This window comes from Sodiomyces alkalinus, assembly GCF_003711515.1.
Source record: "Sodiomyces alkalinus F11 unplaced genomic scaffold SODALscaffold_1, whole genome shotgun sequence".
Lineage (NCBI taxonomy): Eukaryota > Fungi > Ascomycota > Sordariomycetes > Glomerellales > Plectosphaerellaceae > Sodiomyces > Sodiomyces alkalinus.
Genome location: NW_021167079.1, coordinates 5,833,849 through 5,844,721, shown reverse-complemented (window position 1 = coordinate 5,844,721; position 10,873 = coordinate 5,833,849). Strand labels below are relative to the sequence as shown.

The window sequence follows — 10,873 nt, the reverse complement described above, 5'->3', positions numbered from 1 at the left end:
CTAGATGCTGGGTTCTAAGGCTGGCCTGGCGGATATCGAAAACAAAGCATCTGTTTCCCATGGCTCTGCTTGCTTGTCATTCATATATAGCCGTGTTGTCCCAGATGGATTCAGTGCCATAACAGACTCGTTGGTATGAGAAAAGGAATAAGCCACCTATCGACGCCAGAGCATTAACAAAGGGAAAGCCCAGATAAGCATAATGTCAATAAGACGAGCCCCTGTCTAACACACATACTATGGTTGTGAAGGTCAAGTAAAAGAATAGGACAAAATAGGGGGGCGGGGGGGTATTTGCGTCCTTTTCCTCCGCTAAAAGAGAAGAAAATGAAATGAAAACCCAAAGAACAAGAGAAGAGAACAAAAAAAGGTGGTAGGGATATTGTATATCAAGCCTATTGAACATATGTGGTTAGAAGACAAAAAGGGGTGGGTATAGAGAGGAAAAGGGGGCTTGATCATAATACATTCCCGCTCCCGCTCCCGCTCCCGTTGACGCCCCCATCGACATTAACGACCAATTCAGCTCCATTCTGCCCCGGTTCGTCCGCCCCGCCTGTGCCATCCTCAGCTACTCCGTCTCCTCCTCTTCCTCCAGCTCCTTCTTCCCCCGAAGACGTCCCCGTCCCCGTCCCCGTCCCGTCTTCGCCGGCCGCCGACCCTCCCGAAGCAGCGGCGGCAAGGGCAGCATCACCATCCCCGTCGAGGCTCGCCCCGCCTTCTTCCCCCACGGGTTCCATGGGAATGATGCCATTCTGCCTCTCCCACACCTCGCGCCGGATGCGGTCGTCCTTGGCCTTCCTCGCCCTCTCCACCTCCTCGAAGCCGCCCGACTTCTTCAGCTTGCCGTCCTGCACGAAGCTGGCAATCTCCTGCTGGAGCCGGTTGTCCTGCCGACCGGCGAGTTCGCGCTGGCGGAGCTTCTCGGCGCGCTCGATGGCCTCGAGCCGGTCCTCGTGGTTGGGCAGCAGGGCCCTCACCTCGCCGAGGACGCCCTCCTTGGCGGCGGAGGGGTCGACGGGGCCGCCGAGTCCGATGGTGCCGTTGACCAGCAGGCCCTTGGAGAAGTTGCGGGCGGTGCCGGCGGAGGCGCCGGTGCCGTTGTCCTTGAGCTGCTCCTTGGTGGCCTGCTCGACGAGGGCGAAGGTCTCCGAGGCCTTCTCGAGGTCGTCCTGCAAGTCGACCATGAGGTCCTCCATAAGGCGCAGCTCGTCGCGGCCCTTGCACACGTCCTCGAGTTCCTTCTCCCAGATCTTGGTCCAGATGGGCTTCTCCCGCTTCATGTACTCGTCCACCTTGTTGATCTCCTTGGTCAGCAGCGTGATGTCCTTGGCGACCGTCTCCAGCTGCCGCGGGAGCGGGCGGACGCCGCGGTGCACCACGTCCTTCCGCAGGTCCTCGACCGTGTCTTGCAGGTCGTCCACCTTGTTGACCAGCCTGTCCGAGTCGGCGTTGAGCTGCTCTCGCCCCTTGGCCACGTACGAGGCGCCGACGTCGGATCCGATGCCGGGGACCGACATGTTGAGCGTGGCCGCTTTGAGGTGGCTGGCCTTGGTGCGGATGGTGGACATGGACCCTTGTACTTCGGATTGGAAGTTGGAGTAGGTCTGCCGGAGGACGGCGAGGTCGCGACGTAGAGTCCGGAGTTCGGAGAGGTGCGTCGAACTGAGCTTACGTCCCGAGGCGGGGCCGGCTGTTGTTGTTGTTGTTGTTGTTGTTGTTGCCGCCGTTGTTGGTTTCGAGCCTTGGGGCGGCGCGGCGGCGAGCCTCGCCATTTCCGTGGCCGTCTCCTGCTGTCTCTCCGAGACGCGCTGTAGGGCGATGCCTTGATCGTCCACGTTCTGCTTCACCTCTTGCATCATCTGCCGCAGCACGCCGATCCCTTCGTCGATGTGCCGCTTCACCTCGTCCAGCGGTTCGACGTTCAACACGAGCACCGTGCGGTCCTTGATGTCGGACAGGTCCTCCAGCTCGTGCCTGACGCCGGAGACCGGGTCCTGGATGTAGATATCCGGGAGGTCTGCGCCGTTGGAATGCGTATTCCAGGAGAATTTCTCGATGAAGGCCAGCTGCAGCCGACCTATCGAGAGCTCGCTGTACCCTTCCGGCAGGACGAACTTTTTCACCTTGGACTTGTATTGCAAGAATAGGGTCAACTCTTTGGTGAGCGGCGGGGACGATGCCTCCTCCTGGGCCGAGTCTTCACGCTCCTCCTTCTTCTTCTTCTTCTTCTTTGTCTCGGGCGTCTCCGCTTCTTCCGAGGTCGCTTCCGCCGCCGCCGCCGCCTGTGGTTTCGACGATTCGGGATACGGTCCCGTGGCCTTCTCCTTCTCGGGCGAGACAGGTGTCGCCGTCGCCATGTCGTCGGAGAGCGGCCCGCTTACCGTGGCGCTGAGCTGGGGATACTTATTGTCCCTACGAGTCGCCTTTGCCTGGGCAGCAGCAGCAGCAGCAGCAGCCGAAGTCTCGGATTTCCCCGCCGGACGTCCTGCAGCAGCAGCAGCAGTAGCAGCGGCGGCGGCGGCGGACTCGGACTCGGACTCGGACTCCTCGGAAGTGCGATTGGGTGGTCTGGCGGGAGACGAATCGGACGGACCGCCGACGCGGGACTGGTCGGACGTGCTTCGGCTCGGGCGGACGGGTTCGCGAACCTGTACGGCACGCAACGACTCGCGAACCTCACTTCGGCCGCGGTTGGGCACGGGGGTGGTTTGCGAAGGCAGCATGGGTACTCCATTCATGGACCCGCCCAGATGCTTCGAGATCTGGTACTGGGAGTATCGCCGCGAGGCCCTCCTCTCGAGATCGCCGCCCTTCTGCAGGGCAGCTAGCGCGCTGCTGGGTTCTTTCGGTGGCGGCGGTGGCGGGGGGAAGGCGTCCAGGCTCAAGTCGGCAGAGGCGCTTGGCGGCATGGGCGTCGGTGTTTGCATTTGCATTTGCATCTGCATTTGCATCTGCATGGGCGTCGGCGTCGGCATCGACATGGGCATGGGCATGGTGTTCGAATCACCTGGATAGGGTGGTAGCACGGGCATGTTCTGCATCGTGTTGCTCGAGAGCGACGACTGTTCCGAGGCGACGGAGCCGCGCGACTGGTCCCTCGGGGGGAATCGCCGGCTGGGCGAAGTATTCACGTTGGGGGCATGATGGGCGGCGGAGGAGTCCCGACTCTGCAGATCTGACCGATAGCCGTGCTGGATGCCCTCGTCCAGCAGATTGGTGAGGCCCGTGTTACCGCTGCCGACGGTGCTCGTGCTCGTTGTGCGCTCCGGTACCGGGGTGGAGGCGCCAGCTTCCCTCTCTCGTGCTTGTTTCTGTCGCAGCTTCTGCTGTTTCCGCTTGAGCCCGTGGAGCAGGTTGATGATGATGTCTCGTATTCTGGGCAGATACTTCTCGAGGCTTTCGGTGCTCGCTTCCTGGCTCAAGGTGGCTTCCAGGATGTCGCGGAGCAGCTCGGGGACGTTACCGAGGTCGGTGGTATCGACGTTGATGGCGGAGAAAGCGCGGCAGGCCATGTTGAACTCATAGCCGAGCCTGACGTAGACGTCGGAGACATCGCCGTCGGTGGCCTGTCCGCGAGACCATTGTGTCAGGGTTTCGAGGAGCTGCTTGGTTGCGACGAGCAGATGGGTGACGCTCTTTTCGATCTGAGAAAGGGAGGTGCTGGTTGAGCTGCTCGGGTCCTGCAGAGAGGGTCGCGATAAGGAGTTAGCTGGGGAAAGAGAATGGACGCATAGGATGGTGACGTATGGATAGACGCACCTTGCCTCGTCTCGTGCTGCTGGACTGGATGGATCGGTTCGATGCCGAGGAGGTCCGCGGTGCTGCTGCTATTGCCGGTGGTGGTGTTGGCGCTGCTGCTGCTGCTGCTGCTGCTGCTGCGGAAGAGCCGACAGCGGGAGATATGGAGCGAACGGGAACACTGGGTGGAGGACCAGGGTCTGCGCCTGGGGAACGGCGTTGTATGCGTGAAGGGCCCTGAGCTTGCATGACGGATGACCAGTTTATCAAAACGCGTAGATGGACGATGGAAGCGAGAGAAAGGTCGAGATCGAGATCGAGGAGGACTGATGACCGCTCGCCCTCTTACTCCTGCTTCGTTCTGCGTTTCTTTCTCCTTCTCCGTTCTGTCGCACCCGCTTGTTCCAGCTCCTGCTCGAAAGGCGCTCTTATTTTCCACTCCCCCTTCTCGGTTGACTCGGTTGACTCGCGGTGGTCAAGTCGATATCGGCGTGGAGTTGTGTATTGATGTTCTTTGGTCGTAATATCCAAGAGGTGTCGAGAAATGATGGGGTTGAAGCAGTTGGAGGAGAAGGAACAGGGTCAAAATGCCGAATATTATGATTAAGATGGTAACAACCGGCCAACCCGCTACTCGTAGAAAAGAAGACAGCGACTGGAAGCAGAGGACACAGTGAGCAGTATGGTCGTGGGCCGTGGTCGTTTATCGTCGGGTCGTTTGTCGTGTTCGTGCTCGTAGGTGCGGTGGTACTGGCCTCTTCTTTCTATTTTCTTCTTTCTTCTCTTCGTTCCCTTCGGCGAAGTTATGGGAGGTGTGTGCCGCAAGAGGTGGTGGAGGATAAGCGGTGACCCTTGCGATGTCGTGGGACAGGGGGACGGGGAGACGTGGGATGGGTCGTGGATCGTGGGACTTGGGCCTGCGCTGGGGAACTTGGGACTTGGGACTTGGGGGGTTCGTGTCCTGCTCCGAGCCCCGTGTCTGGGCGGCACGTTTAGTGGCTCCCGGTCGGGCCCGTGATCACTGGACCGCCCCTGATGGTCACTGAACCCCTCGCTACCGATACCTTGGGGGTTCAGAAAGGTACACACACAACGTACCCCGGTACGGGTACTTTGTACAGCGGAGCCAATTCTGAGTCACGTGACTATCCCGTAACGGGTGCACCTCGGGAATGAAATGAGTGGGAGGGAGAATGGCCGTGGAGAGAGACAGACGAGCCTTACCACTACCTACAGAAATCCCACCCCCGACTTCACCTACCTCATCGGCATCACCTCAACACCCACATCCGCCCACCTCAAACAATCGCCCAAGATGGTCTTCGCGTGGAAAGCCGCTGGCCTTACGTGAGTTCAATTGGCATGCCGTTCCTCCCCGTTTTCTGCCCAGTTTGTGCTGACTGTCTTTTTTTCTTCGCTGGCACCGCAGCTACAACCGCTTCCTGGCCGTGTCCGCCCGTGCCGTGCGCCGAAGCTTGAAGGAGGAGAAGAGACTCGTCGCCGAGCGACGAGGCGAGATGGACCTTCGCTTCGCCAAGTGGGAGGTAAGAAGAGGAGAGAGGAGAGAGGAGAGAGGAGAGAGAGACGATATTTCCCCGACGACGGAAAACAGAGTCACGACTGACGCAATTACCTCGACCGGGTTTTTTTTTTTTTACAGGACGGCAAGCAGGGCGACGTCAAGCACTTGGCCCAGGCCAACACCGCCGCCAACGCCGCCTCTTCCTCTTAGACGAATACGATCACGAAGCGAAAGAACTAGGAGGACTTTCGGGAAGAAAGAAATGAGAATCGCAAACTTGTGGTCAACGAGAGTCGAGGGAGGTTGATAGTGATTGATGGTGATTGATGGGAAACCGCTGAAGGGAGGAATACAATACCCTCCATGTTGCAACTCGTCTTGCCAGGCCCGTCGATCCGCGGAGGGTTCTGGTTGTATCATAGACACATCGCATACACTCCATTAAATCGATGCTGTTGATGCGTACGGAGTCGTTGCGGAGGGTACAGGATACGCTGCTGTCATATTGCTTGAGACCGCGTTGCTCTCTTTGCTCTCTTTGCTCTGCAGTCGGTTTTTTTCTTTTGTCGGTGCTCAACGCCGGGCTCCCGATCCGTCCCGGGTCAATGGACCCGATGTTTGCCAGATCTGCCAGCCGTTGTCAGTTGAGAAGAACCTCCATGTTTAGGTACTTGGGTGTAGGATGTACCTATGGTAAGCCAGTACGACCTGTAGACCTAAGGTAATTAACTTTGTCGGAGATTCACGTACGTGTACTTCGACTGCTGAAGTACTATGACATACACAGTACTTCGGACATACCATGAGTATACCTGCGTACATAAACCGCAGTTGGGGGAAGAGCATCTCACAGAAACCCTCCTAGACCTGATCCTATTTACGGATTCAACTTTGATATACGGATACCGACAGAGGACTGTCCACCAGCACATTTGATCTTCTTCCAAAGCCAAAACCGCGAGACACCAATTCCATGGCCGGCCCCGCCATGGCGGCACCGTTCGTCGTTGAGGCGTCACAACGTGAGGACAACGAAAACCCACCCCCACCCCCATGGACTGCGTCGTCGGTCTCAGTTTACATTCACCTAACCGGAGACCAGACCTAGCGAATCTCAATCTTGAAGATGTGAATGTGCCGAAGGACTCTCAGTCTCGTCCAACTCCTCCACATCCCCCCCAAGCACCGCCAGGGAGCATTGTCGCCTTTGACATAACCTCCAAATTCCGCCATGCCGTTCAAAGTACGCTCCTCCAACACCTTTGGCTGGCTGGCGAAGAGCCTACTAAGATTATGCTAATCCTTTTCGTAGCTCTCGGGCCAGGTGAGATCGTTAAGGATGGCTTCTTCACACTGCACGAGTCTGTCAGCGCCCTAGAGGTAGAAAATAAACCCTCTCATCCAGCCATGAGCCATGGTATGATTTGACCTAAGAGCTTTGCTGACCTGAGATGGTCCCAGATCATGGATCCTAAGATGGACAGCGGGTGCTTGGAGCACGGGGAGACGCTCGATGTCGACTACGATGTCACCCAAGCTCTCCTTCCCGAAGAAGTCGTTGGCATCATCGACCAACTCCTTTGTCATGAGGTCAGTTCTATCTTCGCGTTTCCACCGTTTTTGCACATGAGAGACGGTTTCGACTTACCAGCTCGGCAGATGGCCTGGCATTTAGGATATCCTCTTTCTCAAACTGTCCTCACTTGCGTCTACATCGAATCTATCCTCGTGCCGCAGCCTGCAACCTTGGAGGAGGCTCACTTTATACGAGACCCGAACAAGGCCACCTCTTCTCCCATGCACACTGTTCTGCGTGCATACTGTCTTGGTCTCCTCAAGGCTTGTGGCCAGGTAAATGCCAAGATTATCAACGAGCACTACTACGAGGTATCCGACGCCCCCTGATACAACACCCTTTTTTATGTGTCTAATTTTCCTCTCCCCCCCCCTTTCCCAATCTCCTCGTTGCCTTGCCTGCTGACACGCCACTCCTAGGAAGAAGACTTCGTCACAAACACGTACAACAGAGATCTCCTCGACGACTTTAGTGTTGAAGCCATCTGCCAAGTCCTCCGACATGCCACCGCCCTTCTTGACGACCTTTCCGAGTCGGTGCCCCAGCCTGTCACTGATGCTCTCCGACACAGGCTCCTCCTCAGGCACACCCTTCTTGGCGCCGTAGACAGCCTGCAGGAGCGGAACGACCCCTCCTTCGTCAGAGCCTCGTGGCAGCGTCCCTGCCGGGAGGCTTTATCGAATGTCGGCCGCATCAAGGAGACCCATGCACTGGGGAGGCCGGTCCCGGCCGCGTTCAGTGCCAAACTACAGCGACGGCTGGCCAGCACAATGCCGCCTAGGCCCATCGTGCATCTGAGTTTTGACGATGCATTTGGTCACCTCCTTCGGCTCTTGAAAGACGGTATCGAAACCGCCAACGTCCTGGACTACCATGACTCCCAGTCTCTTCAAGTAAGTGCGCCGCCTGATTCCTGCTTGTGTATGTATCTTTGCCGTCTTGCCGCCTTGCCGTCTTGCCGTCTTTGGCTCACCTGGCGGGTACCAGACATTCGTCATGATGTTCCAAGCGGCAAAGCCCCAGCCTCTCGTTTTCGTCCGGAGCCTGTTGCAAGGGTTTTTGTTCAAGGACATGGAGATTCTGGGCGGCATGAGCATCCGCCAGCTACTAGATGACGACTTGTCCATGCTCGTCCTCCCCAGCAGCGTCCTCCTCGACCGCGCCAATGACGAGGTAGAAACGCCCCATGACCCTCGCTTCATCATCGCCGAGCAGATGGAGTATTTCCGACAAAAAGCTGCCCAACCGTTTCTCGACATCCTCCGCACGTTCTGCCAGAACCGCTGCCGCGTGCGCAGGACCTTCTGCCATGTCGTGCGTGACTGGGACAACCTGCAATCCGACGCAGACGACATGGACCAAATCCTCCAATACCAGACCGGGGACAAGCCGATCCCTCGCGCACTTCCAGATGGCAGCACAATCGCCACCTATGCACGGCCTCTGTGGTCCTGGGTGTTTCTGTACAAGCTCAAGCAGATGGAATGGATCGTGTTCCTCGGCTTCGAGCTGGAGGTATACCAGCCGGACGAGCTGGCCGGCATGTACTATTTCCTACACGAGCTCGCCAACGTACACCTGCAACATATTGGCCACATAAGAAACGCACTCCTCCACAACATCGGCGCCATCCGTGGCGGGCCAAGACCGCACGTCGTACCCCCACCGGACGCGCAGCTGGCCCGATCGTTGACATTCATCCACTACGAAGAAGTCGATGCCAGCAACACCATGTACCTGGCGCAAGCCCTCTCCTGCCTCTACGTCGCACTGCATCGACTCTCGCTGCTCCGGCGGCCCCGGCGGCCCTACGGCACGGACGAGCTACGGTACGAGCTCCGCATGAAGCCTTTCCTGGGCATCTCGGACCCCCGGCCTCCGTCGTTCGCCGAGTTCGAGGCCTGCACGACCATGGCGGAGTACTCGACGGACGATCTGCTCGACACGGCAGCCCAGTGCGCCATGGCGGCGAAGAAGGGTCTCGAGAGCATGAGCAAGCTGTCGGAGAAGGATTGTTTCGCCGTGGGGTCATACGAGCAGTGGACGCAAAGAGTCAAGTCGGCGCTGAAATCCGGCATCGCCACGAGCCTTGCGGTGTCCATGGTGCAGAAGGCGTTGGCGCGGCCGGGACGGGACGGGAACCTGAACATCAGTGTCGAGGTGCCCAGGCCCGAAAAGGCGTATCACGAATGGTGGATCGTGCCGCAAGTCAGGGCCTTATCGGCGTAGTACGGCCAATGGGACTGGAAGCGAGAGCCCCGAAATGATTCAACCTTTTTTTCTTTTCTTCTTGAGGGCACATCTGGAGCAACGTAGCGTTATCATGACTACCTCTCTATCTCTCTACGTCTCTCTACTTTACCCTCCCCCCCCCCCCCCACTACATCGCTTGCCTAAGGTAAGGTGCCTTTTGACAAGAATATCTTGATACATCATAAAAAGGACTTCCCACTGGTATTTCCCCTGGGGGGGGATTCTTTCGCAAGAATTCTTAGCACTGTAGGCAGCTCGTCTTAAAGTATTCCGAGCTCTGAGGCTACTTGAGCGGGGTCGCGATACGCGATCACGTAAAAATAGAAGGGGCACGCTTAAGCAGCGAGAGCCTTCTTGGCGGCCTTCATGCGAAGACGCACAGTCTGCTCGTAGAGGACGTCCTTGAAGGCGAAGAGCAAGGCAGCGGTCAAGACGCTCTGGGTGACCTTGGGTCCGATGCCTGCGAGGGATTTTAGTCACTTTTCTTTTCTTTTCTTTTCTCTTCTCTTCTTTTCCCTAAATGAAAGACGACGGCAAAACGTAGGAAAAAAACGGGATGAAAAGAGAAGAACAAACAAACCCTTGTAAAGACCCTGATAACCTTCCTCCCCGACAACACGGCGGATGGTCTGGAAGACGCCCTTCTTCTTCTCGTCCTTGCCGGCGACGTGCATCTGGCTCTTGACAGTGATGTAAGGGTAGGTGACGGTGGTGGCGAACAGTTTGCCCAGGGCGCCGAGGAAGAAGGCCACGGCGGGGGTCACGCGCCTCTTCTTCTCGACGGCGTTCTTCATCTGCTCGAAGAGGGTGTACTGGAGGATGGGGTTGATGACCAGCACCAGGGCGGGGACGACGCCGGCGAAGAGGGCCTGGGGTCCTTCCTCCCTGAGCAGCGCCATGAGGGTGCCGAGCGTGCCGGCACGCTTCACCTTTTTCGGATTGTCAACGGAAGGGGCGCCGTCGGTCTTGGCCTCGGAACCGGCCTCCTCCTCGTCGCCGAGCTTGGCCTTGGCCTTGCCCTTGGTCTCCTCGGAGGAAGGGGCGAGGGAGCGCTTCTGGGTGGTGACGCGGGTGTTGACGACCCAGATGGGGTTGGTGATGATGACGGTCGCGCTGCCTGCGAGGGCGCCGGCGATCATGGACTCGACGGTGGTGAGTTTGCGGCCGGCGCGGCCGGCGCGGGCGGCGGCCTTCTCGAAGAAGGCGCGGGTCCACTCGTACCAGTAGTAGTAGACGAAGTTGGTGATGCTGATGCCGAAGAGGGCCGAGTTGAGGCCCGAGTAGAGGCCCGAGATGCCCTCGCGCGCTACGATCTTGTGCACGGCGTCGAGGAAGCGGGAGTCGGCGCGCTTGGATTCGACTTGGGCGCGGGTGGAGAGGGTAATGAGCGGATAGCTGATGGTAGAGAGAGGAAAGGCCGGATGTCAGTGTTAGTTTTCTTGGACAACTTTCTTTATTTTTTATTTATTTCTTTCTTTCTTTCTTTCTTCTTTCTTTTCCTCTTGATATTATATCGAGCGGAGGAGGAAGGAGAGGAAGAGCCTACGTCAGGGCCATGGACAAGAGGCCGCCTCCTGCGCCGGCTAGGGCGTGGGCGACGTTGTCATTCTGGGGAATGGTCGGCTTGGACATTGTGAAATTAGATAGGTGCTGAATATCTGAGGAGGGCGGGTTTCGTTAAAAGGAGCGTAGAGAGATAGATGGTGGAGAGGTAGACGGAGACGACAAGAGAAGGAGAGGTCAGATGTCAGATGAATGGAAGACAATAATAAGGGCTAGAT

General features: G+C 57.8%; 4 protein-coding genes across 4 annotated transcripts; 2 read left to right on the top strand and 2 right to left on the bottom strand.

Moving 5' to 3' along the window:
• Positions 1-719: 719 nt before the first annotated feature.
• On the bottom strand, positions 720-3,656 carry SODALDRAFT_260526 (AIP3-domain-containing protein; the record flags this gene model as incomplete). The annotated part of the gene is made up of 3 exons (XM_028607450.1): positions 720-2,415; positions 2,530-2,901; positions 2,983-3,656. Coding segments are annotated over 3 exons (2,742 nt in total), but the record flags the coding sequence as incomplete, so codon positions are not given.
• A 1,367-nt stretch (positions 3,657-5,023) lies between these two features.
• SODALDRAFT_327492 (hypothetical protein) lies at positions 5,024-5,942 on the top strand. Its single transcript, XM_028610447.1, has 3 exons — positions 5,024-5,088; positions 5,171-5,285; positions 5,402-5,942. The coding sequence occupies exons 1-3, from the start codon at positions 5,057-5,059 to the stop codon at positions 5,471-5,473; spliced, it is 219 nt and encodes a 72-aa protein (XP_028471108.1). The 5' UTR covers positions 5,024-5,056; the 3' UTR covers positions 5,474-5,942.
• A 210-nt stretch (positions 5,943-6,152) lies between these two features.
• Positions 6,153-9,214, top strand: SODALDRAFT_348056 (Mak10-domain-containing protein). Its single transcript, XM_028613338.1, has 7 exons — positions 6,153-6,285; positions 6,372-6,506; positions 6,576-6,643; positions 6,725-6,853; positions 6,923-7,150; positions 7,259-7,732; positions 7,827-9,214. Exons 1-7 carry the CDS (start codon positions 6,237-6,239, stop codon positions 9,066-9,068), a joined length of 2,325 nt encoding a protein of 774 aa, XP_028471107.1. The 5' UTR covers positions 6,153-6,236; the 3' UTR covers positions 9,069-9,214.
• On the bottom strand, positions 9,212-10,740 carry SODALDRAFT_327490 (mitochondrial carrier). The gene is made up of 3 exons (XM_028610446.1): positions 10,639-10,740; positions 9,673-10,487; positions 9,212-9,552 (listed from the first exon to the last, which is right to left on the bottom strand). Exons 1-3 carry the CDS (start codon positions 10,722-10,724, stop codon positions 9,428-9,430), a joined length of 1,026 nt encoding a protein of 341 aa, XP_028471106.1. The 5' UTR covers positions 10,725-10,740; the 3' UTR covers positions 9,212-9,427.
• Between the last annotated feature and the right edge of the window lie 133 nt (positions 10,741-10,873).